At 38.0% G+C, this 21,664-nt stretch overlaps 1 protein-coding gene across 1 annotated transcript in view; it reads left to right on the top strand.

Moving 5' to 3' along the window:
• Positions 1–21,664, top strand: part of SESN3 (sestrin 3) — a 49,671-nt gene that overhangs the window by 16,787 nt on the left and 11,220 nt on the right. Inside the window, exons 2-5 of the mRNA XM_081100143.1 lie at positions 11,595–11,660; positions 14,246–14,443; positions 16,122–16,304; positions 20,767–21,003. Coding sequence (XP_080956269.1) covers positions 11,595–11,660; positions 14,246–14,443; positions 16,122–16,304; positions 20,767–21,003 — 684 coding nt within the window. The remainder of the gene's footprint in view (positions 1–11,594; positions 11,661–14,245; positions 14,444–16,121; positions 16,305–20,766; positions 21,004–21,664) is intronic.

The raw sequence follows: 21,664 nt of genomic DNA, 5'->3' as shown, positions 1-21,664 counted from the left end.
TTAAAAAATAATTATAAATTGGGACCTTCAGGTATAATATGTTCTAACCTTAAGAAAAATATGTCTTATTTTATTGTTGCTAGATTCTAAACTTTAGCTTAAGGAATAAGAAGAGAGATGGGCTTTGAAAGCTTGGTTATGACTGAAATCAAGTGATAGTTTTTCTTGGAATTGCTTGTTTACATAAAAGTGTTTTCGTGCTAGTACCCATCTGACACCATACATATTATTACAATATTATTGACTATACTAGAGGCCTGGTGCATGAATTTGTGCACAGGTGGGGTCCCTTGGCCTGGCTAGCGATCAGGGCCATCGGGGCTGTCTCACCCAGTCCCAATCGGCAGCCGGCCAGGGGGAGGGACTGCAGGAGGTTGGCTGTGGGAATGCACTGACCACCAGGGGGCAGCTCCTGCATTGAGCATCTCCCCTAGGTGGTCAGTGCACATCATAGCAACTGGTCGACCTGTTGTAACAGTCGCTTAATTTACTAGTACATCACAGTGACTATTTATCTAACTGGCAATTTATTCCTCTCAAGGATTTTTTTTCTTAAACAGAATAAACGATAATGTCTGTCCTAAAGATAGTTTTAGTATTGATACATTGTGGGATCTTTTTTATTGTACTGAGTCTCTTAGACAATATTAAATATGCATGTAAATTATGGATATTCTTTTTCACCTGTAAATTGGTAGCTTACTCTTCAGTTACAATTACAAATGGAGTGTCAGGCACATCAGGAAGCCTGAAAATTAAAACAGAACAAACCTAAGGAATGAATATCATATGGACCTTAGATAAAGCAAAGGGATAAAAGATTGCTCGTGAAAAGGAGAGATTATTTCAGTTTGTTGCAGTTCTATCTAGGATACTGAATATAAGTAATTTCTTTTTACTATTTGGTTGCATGTAATTTTGAGGTAATGAGAGTTTTCCTCATATTGCTTCTAGCTTAATATTAAAATTTAACCTCTGTTGGTCTTACTCATGAAAGGTAAGGGACTGTATTAAATTATGCCCCCAACCCCACTTTCAAATTCCTTATATGTCAGCTGCCCCAGAAGCATATATAGTACTTAATTCTAAACCCCGGAGAGTGATGTTTTTCTATTGACCACTTTCCTATCCTTTTTCTGTGAGGAGAGAACTAATATAGTACCTTAAATAGAACCGTCTCCATGGCAATGGGCAGTCAGCTTTTGACTTTGAGACTCATAAAAAAGGAAATTTTAAAAAGCATTTTCATGGTCTAAAATAGCAGTATGGCAAAGTAAGGTATACGAATATTTCCTGTCAGTTTTTGCTTGACTGATTAAGCTAGTATAATATGGGGTTTTGTGTGTGTGTGTGTGTGTGTGTGTGTGTGTGTGTGTGTAAACAGCACTTTTTATCTTGAGTATTTCAAAATGCTATACAATTCCTTCCCTTAATTAATAAGTGGTAATATCTTTAGGTTAATAGAAATACTTTTAGGGAAGAAAGTTGCCTAGTGCTGGTTGCAGTTCTCTCATAAAAAAATAAAAATACTGACAAAATGATGGGTCATTCTTGCTTATATTTAAACAATTATTTCTGGCACACTGGGAGCAATAACAAGATTAAAAACAAAACCACAATTTGTGCATTTTTTCCCTAGCTGGTGCCTGTAATTTGGGGTCTAAGGATCACTTAAAAGACTCTGGGGACAGCCTGCGGCCTTGCTCCCTATTGCAGCCACACCCACTGCAGAGGCACAGCCATTGCTCTCACTGTGGGGCCACCCAGCCTTCAGTGAAGGTCAGGGCCAGTGCTGCACTAAGAACTGAAATATAATACATTATCCGTTGTAATCTTCTTTTGTTCTTTTCTATATTTATTTTCTCCTTGAATGAGCCTTATCTCAGCATAGGGTTAATTTCCAGTTGAATCATCTCATATCTTTAAAGTATCAGTAAATGCTTAATACTCGGAGGTTACTGTTAAAGAAGGAATTTGGTTTAACGAATGATTTGACATAAATACAATGAAGTACTGGATGCCTCTTAGGATGTAGATCTACATATTGAAGAGAACAGAGGTCCATAATAGGGATTTTTTCCCCTAAAGGTGTGAAGTTTTTATTTGCACTTAAAAAAGTAAAAAGATATAGACAGAAGGATGTATTCCAAAATTAAAGTATTAATTTCTAGTAGTGGAATTTCTGGAAATTATTATTACCATCTACTTCTCTTCATTGTCTTTTGTTTATTTTAATAGTAAACATGTATTTGTAAAAATTCAAGAGTTTGACGTAATAAGAGTAGGACAAATAATTTAAGTGAAGAATAGTGCACAGAGGAAATTCAAATGAGATGGTAAATTAAATGGGATAGTAAATTAAAGGTACATTGAGATAAAAACAAGAGTTCATAGATTTAATATATGAGCTACCCATAGAAGCTGTGGCTAAACTGCCAAGGGAATAATAATGTCTGGGTAGGTGGCTAATAAGAACTCAGATGTGTAGACATAGATATATACCATCTGAAAATGAATGAAGATAGTATAGCTGTCTCCATAGCACATTCCTTCATGCTATAGCAGCCATTCCAGGGTTTCTTTATAGGACAGAGGTACTTCATAATATTTAATCAGGAAATTACTTTTTTCTCTTTAATATTGAATTTAAAAGATAGCTACAATATTTTTTGCTCTACTCTTTATGATAGATAAGACTTGCTATATACAGCAACATAGTATTCCAATGTGTAGATGTATCAGTTTTCTAAGCCACTCATCTGCTGGGCACTTAGGCTGTTTCCAAATCTTAGCTATTATAAATTGTGCTGCTATGAACATAGGGGTGTATGTATCCTTTCTTATTGGTGTTTCTGTTTTTTTAAAAGAAGGAATTCTTAGCATTTGCAACAACATGGATGGAACTGGGGAGCATTATGCTAAGTGAAATAAGCCAGTCAGAGAAAGATAAATATCACATGATCTCACTCATTTGTGGAATATAATGAACAACATAAACTGATGAACAAAAATAGAACCAGAGACAGAGAAACATCCATCAGACCGTCAAACGTCAGAGGCAAGGTTGAGGGTGAGGGGGTAAGAGATCAACCAAAGGACTTGTATGCATACATATGAGCATAACCAATGGACACAGACGGAGGGTGGGGTTGTGAGGGCATGTGCTGGGGAGTGGGGATGGCTGGGGAGAGGTCTATGGGGGAAAAAGGAGACTTATGTAATACTTTAAACAATAAAAAAATTAAATTAACAAAAAAGACTGTATAAATTTAAATGAATTTATCAAATATATAACTTGAACATTGCATGTTAACCTATAGGTGTTATCAGTTAGAATGTGCACATAGGACAAGATGGTTATTTTATGAAATTATTTTATTTTACAGTTAATATTTACTTTCTAGGGTTTTGTAATCTTTACCCGAGGATATGTTTATTCTTATTCTTTTTCTTTTCTTTTAAATATATTTTTATTGATTTCAGAGAGGAAGGGAGAAGGAAAGAGAGATAGAAATATCAATGATGAAAGAAAATCATTAATTGGCTGCCTCCTGCATGCCTCCTACTGGGGATCAACCCCACACCCCGGGCATGTACCCTGACCAGGAATCAAACTGTGACCTCCTGGTTCATGGTTGGCACTCAACCACTGAGCCACACCAGTTGGGCTGATTTTTTGTTTTAGAGAGAGGCAGAGAGAGAGAGAAACATCGATAAGCTTCCTCTTGTACATGCCCTGACCAAGGGTCTAACCCTCAACCTATGTGCCCTGAGCAGGAATCAAACCTGAGACCTTTTAGTGTATAGGATGATGCTCCAAGTAACGCCACTCTGCCAGGGCTACCTTCTAGGATTTTTGAACAATAAAAAGGTATACAGCATGGCTGGTATGGCTCAGTAGTTGAGCATCAACCCATGAACCAAGAAGAGATTGGTTTAATTCCTGGTTAGGTCACATGCCTGGGTTGCAGGCTAGATTCCCAGTAAGTGGAGTGGAGTACAGGAGGCGGCTGATCAGTGTTTCTCTCTCATCCGTGTTTCTATCTCTCAATTCCTCTCCCTTCCTCTATTTCAAAAAAATCAATAAAATCATACTTTTTAAAAAAGGTATACAGAATATGCCCTAGTTTTTAGAGAGCTTAATGTGTGATTGGAGAGAAAGATGTTTTCTAAATAATTGTGAAGGGAGGTAAAAATGAAAAATATATACCCTTTTGACTTTTTTTTTTAAATACTGCAGAACTCTGCCTTTCAAACTTTATTATACATCAGTGTCACCTGGAAAACTGGTTATCATGCATATTTCTGGGCTTGTATTATGATTCAGTAATTCTGAGGTGAGGCCCAGGAGTCTGCATTTTTTAAAATATATTTTATTGATTTTTTACAGAGAGGAAGGGAGAGGAATAGAGAGTTAGAAACATCGATGAGAGAGAAACATCGATCAGCTGCCTCCTGCTCACCTCCCACTGGGGATGTGCCTGCAACCAAGGTACATGCCCTTGACTGGAATCGAACCTGGGACCCTTGAGTCTGCAGGCTGATGCTCTATCCACTGAGCCAAACCAGTTAGGGCAATTAATTCCCTTTTAATGTGCACAAATTTCGTGCACCAGGCTACTAGTAAATTCATAAGCTTTGATATTGATATTTTAATGAATAGACTGTATTCTTTACTTTTCCATTTTTAATGAAATAAACTGACGAAAAGTAAAATTAAGTTTGATAATTTATTTGAAAGTATTTAGTAGCTTTAAATGCAGCAATTATTTTTGGCATTCAGCATTTTCAGGGCAAGTAATTTACTGATTACATCTAAAGACATAATTTTAAGAATTTGTAACTTGTAAGTTTCTTAATTTTCTATTGAGATTAATTTATATAAAGTGATTTGGTAAATTGTTTATCTGTTAAGTGTCAAAATAAGCAATTTTCTAAATATAATTTATCTTTATCCTTTCAGTGTTTTGGTTTCCAGCAGATAATTAGGCATACTCTCAACTGATATATTTCAAGCATAACTTCTTTCAGCTATAACGTATCTGAAAAAAGATACTTCCCTTATGGTAGCATTCTTGAGATCACCCTTGGAAAATATCTCTTAGAACATATAGAACTGACATGTAGAAAGTAACAGTTCCTATTATATAGTTACAATTTGTTCTTGATTGAAATTATGAGATTTCTTACTTATTTGAATTTTTAGTTATTTGAACATTGTCATCAAATTAAGACAAGATCCCAGCCGGTGTGCTCAGTGGTTGAGTATCAACCCATGAACCAGTGCCCATGCTCAGGTTTTGAGCTCAATCCTCAATCAATGGAAGCAGCTAATCAATGATTATCTCTTATCATTGATGTTTCTATCTCTCTCTCTCCCCCTCCCTTCCTCTCTCTGAAACCAACAAAAACATTTTAAAAAATTAAGACTGAAGAACAGTATCTTCTCCAACTTGCCTTTGTAGTTCATTTATTTTACTGTGGGGTTTTTTCAGTTTCAATATTCAAATCAATTTTTATATCTATGAAGTAAGCTTAGTACATGTTTATTGTGCTTATTTTACTCCTGAATTTTTAGCCATTTTGTATCTTTTCATCAGCCCAGTAACTAGAATCAGGACTGATAACGCTATGGAGCAGTGCTGTACCATAGAACCTTTGGCGATGATGGAAAAATCCTAGATTTGCATTGTCCATCATGGTACCCAGCAGCCACATGTGACTATGGCACCTTTGAAATTTAACTAGTGTAATTGAGACACTAAATTTTTAACTTTAATCATCTTAAATTTAAATAGCTACATGTGACTAGTAGCTACTGTAAATGGACTATGCAACTAAAAAAGCCTCAAGGGCTTAATTGTTAGTTTTGGATTTTCATAGAAACAAAACAAGCCTTATGATTGAAAAGCCATTGTACAAGATTCAGCACTAGTATGATCAAAGTCATTTGTTCCCCAGAATAAGATATTAGCTTTATACTAAGCTCAGAGAGGAGGACATGGCAGTGTTGTTCTTCAGAACCAGTGCAGCAGCAGGTTATTTCACTTACAGAACAACCCTTCAGTTATTCTATTAGAGTGGCATCTGCTGAGAAAATATAGCTATTCCAGTTTGGGGTGTTTTGTTTTACATTAGGGAAAGTTAGCAGGAGAAAAAATAAAAATAAGACCTTATTTTGTTTTGTGATTTGAATTTTTTACATTTTTTATGTGTTGTCTTCTCAAAGCCTCCAAACGAGGGAAAGCCAAGACCTAATATTGATATTATTCTCAGTTGTGAGAGGAAAACTCTTATGGTTGAAGGGTCCGTTGAAAGGATGACAAAGATTTAGTTAGGGAAGAGCAATGATAGGATTTGGCAGCTGTTTGAATGCAGACTCCTAGGATAAAGAGTCAAGGGTAGCTGTAAATTGGAGCCAGGGTAACTGAGGGGGGTGAGGGGAGTGATTTTATAACTTATAGAGGAGAGTAAGCAGGAATAGCTGATTTGGGGCAGCAGATTAGTTTTAGATATGTTGATTTGAAGGTGCTAGTATTACAAACAGATGATGTCACAGGCAGTTCAGAATGCCCAAAGCCAGACCAAAAGGCTAAACTCCTAGATGGATGTAAAAGATGCAGGGGTCAGTTGTATGGCTTGCTCATTTTCATATCACACATCCCTTTTTTCTACTCTCTTCTCCCAATATAGTGACTGTCACACAATTCAGTAGAATTTTGTTTGTGCAATAAAAGATGTAAGCCATGGAAGAAACACTTGAGAGAATGACTCTTGAAAGAAATGTAGGGAACGAATAGGAAAAGTGTGAAAGTGGATGAAGAAGTGGAGTGGGTGGTTCGGTGCTGTGGAAGCCCGGCAAGGAGAGAGTTGCACAGGAAGAGGCAGATCTGAATTGTGTTGGGAGGTGAGGAAGGCCGGTGATTACACAGCATCTCAGCTGGGATCTGAAGAGTGTGCTTACATGAAAAGCAGGAAGTAGTGGTTGTCCAGGGCTGAGGGGTGAGGGAAATGAGGAGTTGTTCAGTGGTGTAAAATTGCAGTTAGGAAGATGAAAAAATCCTAAACATTTGTTGTACAACACTGTTTACAGTAAAGAATACTGTACTGTACGCTAAATTGTTAAGAAGGTAGACCTCGTGTGTTTTTTACCATCATTGTTTAAAAGGGGCAGAAGAGGGGGGAAATTCCTTGATATTTTTCTGGAGACTGTAATGTGAGCAGAAAATGAGACAAGGATTCTTTGGAACTGATTTTTTTTGTCTTTGCCCCCTGCATTGCTCCTGTCTGGATTCACTCTTAGTTTGGTTGAGAGGATTTCTGCAATTACATTAAAATGCTTGGTTATGGAATTGAGTAGGAGTAACCATCAAAGCAATAACTCCGCAGAGCAGTCATTTAACATTTCAGAAAGGCATTAAAATGCCTGAAGATGTGAATTTAAAAATAAGTGTCTTAGAGCAACCTCGCTGGTAGAACCTTCTGCGATGCCAGATGGAATCATCTGCACTCTCCTGTACAGTAGCCATAGCCACATGTGGCTGTTGGGCACTTGAATTGTGACTAGCATGATTGAGAAACTGCATTTTTAACTTTATTTAATTTTAATTCATTTAAATTTAGTCAAATGTGGCTGATTACTACCATATAAAGCAACACAGGTCAGGAGACTTCAGACAAGCTAGTTGGGGTATGAATGAAGTAGAAATTCAGTCCTAAACATTTTGGATTTGAAATAAAAGCTGAAGAAAGGAGACCAGAACTTCAGCTTATTGTTTTAAAGTGAATCTTTTGGATATGATGCAATCCTATTTATTTTGTGTTTGATCTTATCAGCTTTAAAAAGTTGATAGAAAGTATGTGGAGAAAAGAAACTTTCAGTAAAATGAGTTTACAGTAGAATTTATTAGCTGCTTTGGTCATTTTTAAAATTTTGTTTTTCACCTTCATATAAATATCCAAAGCAACCAGCTGACACGGTTGTAGAGTCCTCACCAGAAAAGGCGCTCCTTATGCAGAAGCAGGAGCTAGGCTGACCTTTCCAGAGTGATGCCATTTCAGAAATGCAACTGAGGAGAGGGTACTGATGGTGAAACTTAAAAATGTTCGTTTTTCCTTCTCTTCAGTGTCTAAACAACTCTTAGGTCAGGCACCTTATCTCTCCCTGGGCTATTGCTGTAACTTCCCAGCTGTTTTTGTGCCTGTGTGTATGTGTGTGGGGAGAGCATTGTTTTTTTTGTTTTGTGTGTGTGTGTGTGTGTGTGTGTGTGTGTCAGACCCAGGGGCTATATCACCCCCAGAATTATATTGTTGAAAACAGATCTCATCCACAGATATGCTTAAGAAATTTTACCTCAAATCAGTTTATAATAAAAAGTTTTGCACACATTTTTGGATATTGTTTTTCACTTTTGTAGTTAATGTGTTAAGTGGACCCAGCTGAAGGAAATAAACTTGGTAAAACTTTTTTAAAAATTTTTATTTATTGATTTGAAAGAGATCAATTTGTTGCTCCACTGATTGAACCTGTAACCTTGGCATATCTGGATGATACTAACCAACTGAGCTACCCAGGCAGGGCGGTAAAACACTTTTTGTTAGTATATTGGCAACAAGAACTTTATATTTACAGTCCAAACCCCAATAAATTCACATCTGGGAATCTTCCTGAAGAAACTAGCCTAAATACCACAAAATATGCCCCCCAAAACTCTTTGTACAAAGATACTTAGGATAGCATTATTTATAATAGTGAAAACTGTATACAACTTTGATATTCAACAATAGGGAAATAAAGTAAGTTGTAAATGCTAAAATTAATGTCTTTCCACATCACTTTGTGTATGCAACCACTATGGAACATATCATATACTATATGCAGTCAGTTGCATGCAGTTCTGCCGATCTAACCATTCTTTGTGTCCCTATTGTGCCTAGAACAGTGTAAATGTTTAATAGTTTGCTGAATAAATTAATGTTGACACAAATGAAATTTTGTTTCAGTTGCTTATTAATTGGTTAAAACTAAGAGATGTTATATTCTTTTAAGTGCAGTAATTTTCAGTAATCTGAAAATGAATTTCAGATGCAAACATCTCTTATTCCAGAAAATATTATTGTAAGCAAAATAACAATTTCAAACATTGAAAGGTAAGTTTAAATGAGTGTGTATCAAATAGTGATTTTTTTAATAAATCATCTTAGTAGTAAATCATTCTGCATCTCCAAATTCCCTTTGTACACTTTTATTTCTTCTCCCTGTATTTTTATGAATTTTATGTATTTTTATAAATGTAATTAAAAGATTCTACTTACCTTCCTATTGGCATTTTTCTCCTCAAACCTATGATTTCTCCTCAGAATTAGTTTCTCTGACTTCATTGTTTATTTGAAATGATCAGTTGTAAGGGAAATTGCTTTTTACATACTAGTGCATTAGGCTATATTAAATGGAGAGTATTAAAGTTTTTACTTCCTATAATTTCCAGAGAGTAGCAAAGGGAAGAAATCTGTTATTTTCTTTGAAGTTATTTTTCTGGGTAAATCTTGATTATGGTTGATGTAGGCAAGAAATGCCAATATTTAAAATTTGAAATTATTTATTTTTACATGGAGTCCTCTAATGTACTTGACCAGTAAATTGAGATCTATTTGTCATCACTTTATAAATATAACATAGATGATGCCTAGTTCTTTCTGAGTATGTAGCAGTTTAAGATTACCATTATTAAATATATTTATTTCTATAGAACCCTGAAACTTGATGATGAATTTGTGCCAAACTCATCAGGGCAGGGACCATATCTGTTTTGTTCACCCAGTGATTAAAGATCTGATTAAGCTCTTTAAAAACATCATTGACTGCCCCACTGCCTACTTTTGCCAACTTGTATGGTGACTGCTTCCTAATAAAGTAAGGGATTGAAGCCACTATTTTGTGTTTGGTGGGCTGTTTGTAACGAACAAAAAGACTCAGATTACTTTGTGCAGAGCTAAAGAAGGAGGGAGGAAAGGAGAGAAGAGAGCTATGATTAGGCTTTGCTTTCTCTAGTGAATCCATGGAAACTAGTGGTTTTCTCCTTAGAAGCAGGCATGGTTGATGCTTACTCTGGTGCCTCTTCATTATTCTCTCTTTGCTCCTGCTTCTGAGTGCTATTTGTTCCTCTTCTCCATCAGGTTACATTGCTTTCATACAACTCCAGTACTCGAGAGTGACTTCTAGTGTTGTGGAATCCTACTGCTCCAGCTAATTACCCTCAGCTATTTAGGCAGAACTCTCACCAAGGCACCCATGGGCTGCAGGTCAGCTTCCATGTTTATTGGTCTAGTCCAGCGATTTTCAACCGCTGTGCCGCAAGAATTCTTAAAACATATAATACCTGACTTTTTCATCCAGGGCACTGACTTCTTTTCCTCAGATTGTCAAGAAAAGAAATGACAATAGCCATCCAATGTGAATGAAATCAATATACCTTTCTTTTGTTGTCAGATCAGCAAAATACATTTTTTGGTGTGCTGCAGAATTTTAGTAATTAGTTTATGTGTGCCGTAAGATAAAAAAGGTTGAAAATCGCTGCTTAGTCAGCTGTAGCCATGGGAAAGAGATGTTGCCATCCTCAGATAAGAAATATCACCTGGAGGCTACCTCCTCAATTTAGACTCTTCCTGAGGAGGGCTTAGTGACACCGAAAGCTTAATTCACTCTTTTCCGGTTCCCATGCTCTGTAATTTCCCACTCAGTGTTTATAGTCTTTATAAACCATGGCACCGTACCTATTTTTATATTACAGTTTTGGAGGACTTCTTTTTCAGAACTTTAAAATATTACTTGTATTATAGAAAATCAAGTGGCCATTTCTCCAGTCTCTTCTCCTGCCTAAGAAGAGCTTCAAAGCTGGAGGGCCTCCCTTGACTATTCCCTGCTCTTCCACATGCCTTTGGAGAAGGAGTTAGTCCCTGATTGGAATTTTTGTGGCTTACAGATAATCACACTTAAATGGGGATCTAACAGATCAACATGTCATTGGCAATCTACCAGTTGTTAATACTAAATAGAATAGCAAGTGTCACAATAAGCATTGTTGTGTTCTCCTATTTCTTTGGTTAAATTAACTTCTACTTCTCCAAGTTTTACATTTTTCTTACTTAAACCCTCAAAACTTTATCTTTGATATAATTATTCCTATTTTATTTTTAAAAGCCACACAGGTCAAGTCATTCATTGCTTTGGGGAGTTGCATGGAATTTAATTCTTTGAATTTAAACTTTCCTTTAGCTTCCAATTTGAGGTCCTGTTAGGCAGGTTTTTATTATAGAGGCTGATAGTTTTCATTCATGTCAGCTATGGACTGAAAGTCTGTGGTGCTGTAGAATGTGCTGAGGAAGTGACATTTTGGGAGCCTACTGTGCACGCAGCATTGGTGAGGAGCTGGCCCCATTATCTCAGCCATACAGTGGCCCTATGGTTTTTGTTGATTTGAGATCTAACACTGATTTTACATAATTCTGTTTTAGTACTTTAGCAATAAGCATGCACCAGTGTAACTTTCTTAGAAAGTCGCCACTAATACATACAACTTCTCTTTTAACAACAGGATAAAAGGATCAGAGTGTCTCAGCCCTTGACAAGAGGACCAAGTGCCTTTATTCCAGAGAAGGAAGTAAGTTTATTTGTCATAAAATACATGACAGTCTGATAAATAGTAATTATATCAAAGAATATCTCCATTTTTTAATATAGAAATAAACGTGTTTTGCTTGTTTCTTATTTACATGTCATAAAACTACGGAGATATTTTCTTTTCAAGTTCACTTAAAATATTGTATGTGTAATAATCTGCCTAAAATAATCATTATTATTAGTAAGATTAGAAACAAATTTTAACATGTTTGATTTCAAATATAACTTTTCTAAGCAAAGCAGCTAACAGTCATAAAATTTAATATTAATCTGAAGGTTTTAGGTTTTAAAATGGCCACTGTCATGTTGATTATAGGTTACATAAATGTTAAAGGATATTTTGAAATGAAAAAGTAAGTTTCCCAACTAAACCTGTTAAGTTTCCTTATTAAACCAGTTATTAAACAAAACATGGTATTACATCACTAGTAGTTACTCTTTTCGTTTGTTTCTAAGTCTTGATTGTACAAAATGCTACAGAGTCTCTGATAAAATCTGTACCTTTGGTGAGGGTGGGGAGTCAAGGTGGGGAATGCAAGAAGGAAAGATTGTAAAATGACACAAAGGAGATTAAAGTCAGTGCAGGATTTGTGCCTGTTGTGTGGGTGTGCATCTCTATGAGGATCACAGCAATGTGCAGGACCTTCTAGATTCCTAGATGCCTCCCAGATACAGGTGGGCTAAGAAACGTTTGGGAACCACTAATAAAGGAGTTTTTCTCTGCTTCAGGGGGTTATTAACTCATATTGAATATGGTTATATATACTGATTCACTGTGTATTGCAAAGATACCATTTATCTCAAAGCATCAACATAATTCCCATATTGTTCTGAAATTAGTCAACAAATATTTATAGAGCATCTGTTTTGTGCCAGGCATTGTCTTAAGGTATGAGTAGAATTCAAATAAGACAGTCTAGGTCATTGCCAAAGTCAGCAGTTCCTTTACCTTCATTTCACTTTTTTAGTGACCTTGTAATTTAAATGAAAGATAGCAGTAATGTTTTAGGGGCTCAGTGACTATAGCTGACCTAGGAGGTGGCCATGCATTAAGAAACTGCTGTGCTAGCACCTAGTTCCCTCATATAGCATAGGTGTTACATATAAAGACTTCCTGAAAGAATCACTTTCACAGTATATATTTGAAGATAATCTGATCTGCAAAAGCTATCACTGTTTTCAGGATCTATTGCATCACATCAATCATTTGTTAATGTATGTTAGACATCAGTCTAACAGAAGAAACTTCTGGGGAAAACAGAACAAAAACAACAAATACATGGTATACTATCTCTAATTATATGTAGTTTATCAGGATCCTATTATTTTTAACAATCATCTTGGTCCCTATAGTTAACAAAATGGGGGAAATGGGTAAATGAACATATATTTTGGCTTTCTAATGAGCTAAAGTGAAATTGCTTTTTTACACCATTGTAATTAGCATTTCTTTGCAATTTACACTTTTCAAACACTATATTTCCTTTGGGATTAAATTTTTCTGTCAGTAGTGCCTTTTATATAACTTATTTTAAGAAGAGACTGTAGAGCCAGCCCTGTAAGTTAACAGGGTTTCTTTCGAGTAGTGTGGGTCTTTGGAAAGACGGTTAGTTTGGCCTTTAAGAGAACTGTTTCCAGATCAGGCTCTGCTAATAACAAGGTGCATGAGCTTAAATTTAATCTTGAATTTAATACAAGGAATACATTCTTCTTAAGTCTAGAACTCTAACTCTAAAATCAGTAAGTAATGAACCAGTACTAGAAATAGCATCTCATGCCTATTCATTCCCACAGAGCTGGGTCCTTCTACAAGGTGCTAATAAGCTCTTTACACCTTCCAAGCCAATTCTTGGTGTGATGCCCAACCTGTCATTGTGTATAAAATTATAATACAAAAAACCTATTTTTGAATAAGCTCTATTGATTCACTAGGATGGAGGATGTCCATGTTAATAATTTACCTTGATTTTATAATTAACATCATAGTCTCAAAATAGGAACAACAGTATTCTCATGTTATTAATTTTTCAGTTAACACTTTCCCATAAATGATCATATTTTCCTTTGTCCCTAAAAAGGATTTTAGAAGGCCCCTTTATAATTTTGAAAAACAAAAACAAAGGATCAGACTGAAAATATTTGTCTAAAAATAATGTGACTAAATAACTTCATAGGCTATTGACATAAAATTATAGATGTATATAATCAAATGCCACTATTTTGCCTCACCACAAATTGGTGTGACAATGGCCATGCATGTGGGCCCTGAAATATTTGCCTTATGTTCCTGGCAAAGCAGATGGAAGCTTCTTTTCTCCGATTTCATAGCTGTGTGTGCAGTGTTTGATAATTTGACATTTGTTGTTTAATAAATGATGGTACCAGAGCCAAAAATGAGTGGTGCTTTCTTTTTTACTTCTGTTTCCCATATGAGCAACTGTGTAATTCCAGCATCTGTTAATATCAAAAGAACATTCATTTGCTTCAATAGTGGCATAATTTATGTAAACCAAGGATGTGTTTACTTCTCAATAATTATCTTGTTTTGGGTTTCTTGGTTGTAAGGTTGCTCAAGCAAACACAGCAGATGAACGTACTAACTTTCTTGTGGAAGAATACTCTACATCCGGTCGTCTGGACAACATCACCCAGGTCATGAGTCTGCACACTCAGTACCTGGAGTCTTTCCTGAGGAGCCAGTTCTACATGCTGCGCATGGACGGCCCCCTTCCTCTACCACACAGGCACTACATCGCAATAATGGTGACGCTGCACTCACTTCTTTCTTCTTCCCTCTAGCATTATGAGTGTGGGTGTGTAGAACTAAGTATAATTGTAAGGACTGAAGAACTCAAGAAGGCTGTGGCCTTTTGGATACCAGGTCCCTTGGGTACATTCTGAATGCTTTAAACCACTTAATGTACTGAAAATTTCTCATTTAATTTTCACTAAAATCATTTTCTATACTTACTCTCTTATGATTAAAGATGCTTGTAGGGGCCAAAGTAATATTCCACAGGTTTTGTTTTTGCTCTTGATATCTTGTTTTTATTATTAGTATATAACCAGTTTGTCACATTTTATTTAGTCATTTTATACATGAAAATAATTACTATTTTGGCTAAGAGGAAAGTACCAGTCTGCACCAATGGAGACTCTGGAGAAGAGACGAATTCTTAAGTGAATGAAAATACTTTTAAGTATAGTACTTGGCACTAGTTAACTAGTTAATGTTTGTAGGAGAGAATTATAAATTGGGGTGTTAAGCAGCAGGAATGAGAAGGGTAGAAAGAAGCAGTGCCACAGTTGAACTATTCCCAGAGAAAAAGAGGAATGAATGTGATGCAAGTGCTTTATATTTGGAGATTTAGACCAGCTGGGCTGGCAGAGCTAGCAGAGATGGCCAGGACTTAGCAGATTGGTTTTACCAGGTTTACTTTGATTATCTTGTTTATGCTCTCACTGAAGTTTTAAACAAACACAAAAGGCAGCATTCTGTGTTTTATTGAATGATGAACTTGACTAAGAATATAATTTTAGCTTAAGGTTTTGATGATAGTAAGGCTGAAAACAGACCTAGAATGGTCATAAACTAAGAAAGAAATAAGATATAGAAAACAGAAATAATAAAGCAACCCTGTTTTACGGAGGAGCGCGGAGGAAAGGATCTGCGACAGTTTGCTGTGTGTGGGTTTATCTAGTTTGCAGTATCGTGGCTGATTTTGGCTGCAGAGGAGGGAAAGGGCTGGTGATCTTCAGTTTCTGCTCGGTGGTGTGCACAGAGAAGACTGATGTCACAGTTACACCAAAGGCAATAGGACAGTGGTTCTCAACCTTCTGGCCCTTTAAATACAGTTCCTCATGTCGTGACCCAACCATAAAATTATTTTCGTTGCTACTTCATAACCGTAATGTTGCTACTGTTATGAATCGTAATGTAAATATCTGATATGCAGGATGGTCTTAGGCGACCCCTGTGAAAGGGTCGTTCAACCGCCAAAGGGGTCTCAACCCGCAGGTTGAGAACCGCTGCAATAAGAGAAGAGAATTACCCAAATTAGAATGCATTCTGAATTGGTAGAATACAAGTTAATGAGATTTTATTGTTTTAAATAGACTACAGTTGATGTAATTTACCATAATGAAACAAACATGTACTTTCTTCACAAAATAAGAAAGTGGCTTTTAAGTTGACTGGCACCAACTTCTAGATGAGGAAGTAATTGACTTTGTGTGACAATTCATATGCTATATAAATGTCAGCTTCCTGTATTGATTCAAGAATCTGGCCTCATTGTGATGAAAGTTTTAAAAGGAGGAATATTCTGTAAGACAAGAATTACTGGCTATAAAAATGATTAATTCCATCTAGATTTTTGTTTAGAAATAGTAGAATAAGACCCTACCATGACTTTTTATCAACCAACTCTCTGTGTTTCAGGCTGCAGCCAGACATCAATGTTCTTACCTAATAAACATGCATGTGGATGAATTCCTAAAGACAGGAGGTATCGCTGAGTGGTTGAATGGTTTGAAATATGTACCACAAAGACTGAAAAACCTTAATGAAATAAATAAGCTGCTAGCACACCGACCCTGGCTGATCACGAAAGAGCACATTCAGGTACTGGATGTTTCTTTAAAATAAAAAAGATATTTACTAATGATTCCAACTGAGTAATTTTCTAGTTAGGTATTTTGCTTAAGACTCAATTTTTAAAACTTGCATATATGAGGAACTTGAAAAATGAAATATTAATATATGTAGAAAAATAAATTTAGGAAGTCAGTGGGTTTACTATAAGTATGAATGACTGCTTCTCTTTGAGTAATCAATAATTAGCTTGCACAAGTACTTTGAGTGGCTATGAGAGAAGCAGTGGGCAGAAGAAAGAAAATACACAGGCATGATAGGATACCTCTGCTCCTCAAAAGGTTGTGACCTTCAGTAAATTAACTTCTTTGGGCCTCAGTAGTTCCCCTGCTATAAAATAAAGGGCCTAGATTCCATGAGTTCTAAGTTCTTTTCAAGTTCTAACATTTAATCATTTTAAGATTCTCACAGAATGGTTTTGCAAATAAAGTGATTTGCCAGCTGGTGTGTGAATGTTTAAATACCTGTGATGGCATTTAGAGTTGTGATGGACTAAGCACTTGTACTTCAAAAGGACCTTTCATCAAAGGCCAGCAGGGTGAGGTGGTTATAGAATATTCTTAATACTGTGTGGGGCACATAGTAACTACTAAATAGGAGCAATCATCTAAGTTATTGTCAATACAAGCCTAAGGCATTTAAAATCTCTGTTTCTAATGCATTGAAATGTCCTTTTAAAAAAATATTACTAGTTTACATTTTTGTTAGTTATTTGCCCAGTTATACTCACTTAGTTTTTGTCAATCTGTATACGCTCAGATTTCAATTACCTGTTTGGGAATCTCTGAAGAACAGTGTTGTCCTGATGCTTATGTTCTGGTTTTGCAATATGTTCGTTAGATAAAGGAGTCACTCATTATTTTTATGTCACATGTTAATTACTTTGTGTCGGAAACTGGTGGGTCTAAAAGGATGGACACTGCCCTTGGGCCTGCTTGGAGTCTAGAGGAAGAGAGACAGTGATGGCAGCATTAATAGCATATGAATGTGTGAATAAAGAGAATTGACCCCAGGTTTCATGAAAGAGGTCACATTTGAGCTACATCTTGAAGAATAAGGGGGAGTTTTGGAATAGAAGAAGACATTCCAGACCGAGAGCAGAGTATCTACACTAATAAAAGACAAAGATGCTAATTGACCATACCTTCACTATACTCATCAGCCAATCAGAAGAGTATGCAAATTAATCCAGCAAAGATGGCCATTAAATTTGCATATTGCAGGTGGGGCGGGACAGCAAAATCCGCCGCCCGCCCGCCGCCATCCGGGCCTGCCATCTGAGACCAGGGGAGGCAGGGCAGGCACCGTGGGATCGGGCCTGCCATCTGCTACCTGTGGAGCGGGCCTAAGCCAGCAGGTGGTTCTCTCCCGAGGGGTCCCAGACTGTGAGAGGGCACAGGTCGGGCTGAGGGATACCCCCCGCCAGTGCACAAATTTTTGTGCACCAGGCCTCTAGTGGAATATTAGGATATGCTGAAAAAGTACTTGGCAGCTTTAGGCTACTGAAGTGGAGGAGTGGTTATGTGCAGTGGGGACAGGGGATGGAAAGAATTGGGATCCTATTGTATGACCCAATGAATACTGTGTTAAAGAATTTGTGTTTTACCCTCAGAAAGGTATGGTACCTCACAGAGTGCACAAGATAGTCCTTCAAAATGTTAGAAAATGTGTATGTGTATTCATATGTCATTCTTTTATCATTTTTGTTTCATAATAGTATTATAGTGCATGTATATAACTATAAAATTTTGTAAATATATATTTTGTAAATAAATGTATTATCAGAGGTAGGCTTCCAATTGTTACTGATAGAAATATATGTGCTCAAAAGAGCTTAGAAATCACTATGATAGAGAGTCAAGAATCATTAAGGTTTTGAGCTGAGTTGCAATATGAGTATATTTGTTGATGCAGAAGATAAATTATAGATGGTACAGACTAGAAGCAGGGAGGCTAGTCATAAAACAGTTGCAGTAATCCACCTGAGACACTACCTTTTTTAAATTCATAGGCAGATGAAGAGGAGGGATCAGTATACAGTTATTCTGCAGAAGAATAAGCAGGACTTAGTGACTGGCAGAATGTGAGGATGAAAAAGGAAGTGGGGTAGGAGAACCATTTTAAGGTTCTACCTTCCTGATTGGGCAAAAGGCAATGGCTTCAGCAGGAGATAACACACAGGCCTGAGAACAGGAGATTGTGGCATCCATGTGATGATGCCCAGCTACTGGAGGAACAGCAGGTCTGTAACTCAAGATAAAGGATAGAGAAGAAATAAAATTGGATAGTTATTTACAGACTAGAGGCCTGGTGCACAAATTCGTGCACAGGCGGGGTCCCTCGGCCTACCCGGGGATTGAGGCCGATCGGACGGCCACCTCTGGGGAGGGACTGCGGGAGGTTGGCCAGCCGTTGGAGGTTGGCTATGGGAGTGCACTGACCACCAGGGGGCTGCTCCTTCATTGACCATCTGCCCCCTGGTGGTCAGTGCGCATCATAGATACTGGCTGGTCGTCTGGTTGTAACAGTCACTTAGGCTTTTTTATATATAGACTAGAGGCCCAGTGCACAAAAATTTGTGCACTGGGGGGCGGGGGGGGGGGCGCGCGGAGAAGGGGTCCCTCAGCCCGGCCTGCGCCCTCTTGCAGTCTGGGACCCCTCGGGAGATAATGACCTGCTGGCTTAGGCCTGCTCCCGGGTGGCAGAGGGCAGGCCCAATCCCTAGGTGCAGCCCCTGGTCGGGCTCAGAGCAGGGCCGATTAGGGAGTTGGGGCGCCACCCCCTGTCATGCACAGAGCAGGGTGGATCGGGAGCTTGCGATGCCACTCCTAGTCACGCTCAGGGTAGGGCCAATTGGGGGGTTGGGGCACCGCCCCCTGTCACACTCAAGGCAGGGTCGATAGGGAGGTTGTGGTGCCACCCCCTGTCACGCACAGAGCCGCAGGACAATCAGGGGGTTGGGGAGCTCCCCCCTGTCACACACAGAGCAGGGCCGATCAGGGGGTTGGGGCGCCGCACCCTGTCACGCTGATCCCGGTGCTGGGAGGCCTTGCGGCTCCGCTGATCCCCGTGCTGGGAGGCATATTACCCTTTTACTATATAGGATAGAAGCCTGGTGCATGGGTGGGGCTGGCTGGTTTGCCCTGAAGGGTGTCCTGGATCAGGGTGGGGGTCCCGCTTGGGTGCCTGGCCAGCCTGGGTGAGGGGATGATGGCTGTTTGCATCTGGTCACACACCCTTTAGGGTGGGGGTCCCCACTGGGGTGCCTGGCCAGCCTGGGTGAGGGGCTGAGGGCTGTTTTCAGGCTGGCGGGTGACTGAAGCTCCCAGCCTGTCCTTTTTTCCTTTTTTTTTTAATTCTGGGCCAGCTTTAGCTCTGAGGCTCGGCTCCAGCTATGAGACCTCCGCCGCTGAAAGCAGGTTTCTGGCCTTTGTTTTCCTTCTGTATTTGAAACAATGTTGTGGTCCTGCTGGCTGAAGCCCGGGGTTTTGTTTAGCTTCTATATTTGTTACAGTGTTGCTTAGAGTGCAGCTGAGAGGCGGGCAAGGCAGGCGGGGAAGCTTGGCTTCCTCCCTCACTGAAGCAAGCAAGCCTCCCTGTTCATGTCAGCTGCCTGGCTGCCGGCCACCATCTTGGCTGGCAGTTAATTTGCATATCACCCTGATTAGCCAATGGGAAGGGTAGCGGTCATACGCTAATTACCATGTTTCTCTTTTATTAGATAGGGTAAGCAAAGGTCAGGTTGAAAGAATGAATGATCCATTCAGGGAGAAATTACAGAAAAGGAGTTCATGGGCAGAATAGAGAAGCCAACATTGTGGAGACAAGTAGAAAAAGGAGGAGTCTGCTTGGGAGATGGAGTCAAGGGAGATGAATTCCAAGAAGGAAGCGAGGAAAATGTAAATTCTACAGAGATCAAATAGGATAAGGACTAAAAAGAAATAGAAAATAGCTTCAGGAGTTTGTTTGAAAAAGAAATCAGATTACATTACAATAAATTAAAAAAGAAGTGAATATGAGGTGAGAAATTTGAAATGATGAATATTGGCTATCCTTTCACATCCCTCCCCGGCCGTGATCGTGCACCGGTGGGGTCTCTCAGTCTGGCCTGCCCTCTCTCGCAATCTGGGCTGACACCCTCCCACCCCCACCCCCACCCTGACTACACGAATTTTGTGTACTGGGCCTCTACTATATATATATATGAATTTAGATGAAGCCACAACAAAATCATAGTTAGGTTTGATAGTGTAATGTAATATTATTTGACTAGAGCCACTTCTTTAATATAGGAAACATTTTTAAAAGAGAATTTTAAGTTTTATTCATATAAATGAACATATATGAAATTTAATATATTTTTCTATGCTTTCTATTGCTTTGTAGACGTCTGTGATTTTCATTTTTACTCTGATTTGCTTTCTCATTTTAGAAACTTGTCAAAACTGGAGAAAATAATTGGTCTCTGCCCGAACTGGTACATGCTGTGGTCCTACTGACACATTATCATGCTTTGGCAAGCTTTGTTTTTGGTAGTGGCATCAATCCGGAGAGAGATCCAGAAATCTCCAATGGATTCAGGCTAATATCAGTCAACAATTTCTGTGTTTGTGACCTCGCTAATGACAACAACATAGAGAATGCATCCCTTACAGGCAACAACTTCGGGGTCAGTTTTCTCCTCTCCTTATTGTTTTGCCTTTGTAATTTCTAAAATTAACAATATCTAGAGGCCCCAACTGGTGTTGCTTAGTGGTTGAGTGTTGCCATGAACCAAGAGGTCACCGGTTCAATTCCCAGTCAGAACATATGCCTGGGTTGTTGGCTTGATTCCCAGTAGGTGGCATGCAGGAGGCAGCCAATTGATGCTGTTTCCTTCTCATCAATATTTCTAACTCTATCCCTATCCCTTCCTTTCTCTCTAAAAATCAATAAAAACATTTTAAAAATATCTACAGAGAATTTATTCTCTGATTAAATAAGATACATATATCCAAATATATTTATATTTGACATATTTTAGCATAATTATTACTATAAAAATGTATCCTGTACCTGAAATTCTGAATTGTCTTGAAGAGGCTTTTACAGCAGATAGATATTATTACAAATCATAAAGACTAAAAAACAAGGCTGCATTCCAGTGATCCTAGGCTTTTAAAGTTAGATCCTTTGAACAGCAGATCCTAGAACAGTTTATCTTTGGTCCATAAGATGCTGGACCAACCAATAGAAAATACATCTTATGACAGAAAAATTAGAAATTTGAAGTGGCCTCACTTTAAAAAATAAACCATAATATGATTTAATATATATCAAATGCTAGAATT

This window comes from Myotis nattereri (assembly GCF_964212035.1).
Source record: "Myotis nattereri genome assembly, chromosome: 9".
Lineage (NCBI taxonomy): Eukaryota > Metazoa > Chordata > Mammalia > Chiroptera > Vespertilionidae > Myotis > Myotis nattereri.
The sequence above is the reverse complement of the archived record's forward strand: the minus strand, read 5'-3'. Positions and strand labels throughout refer to the sequence as shown.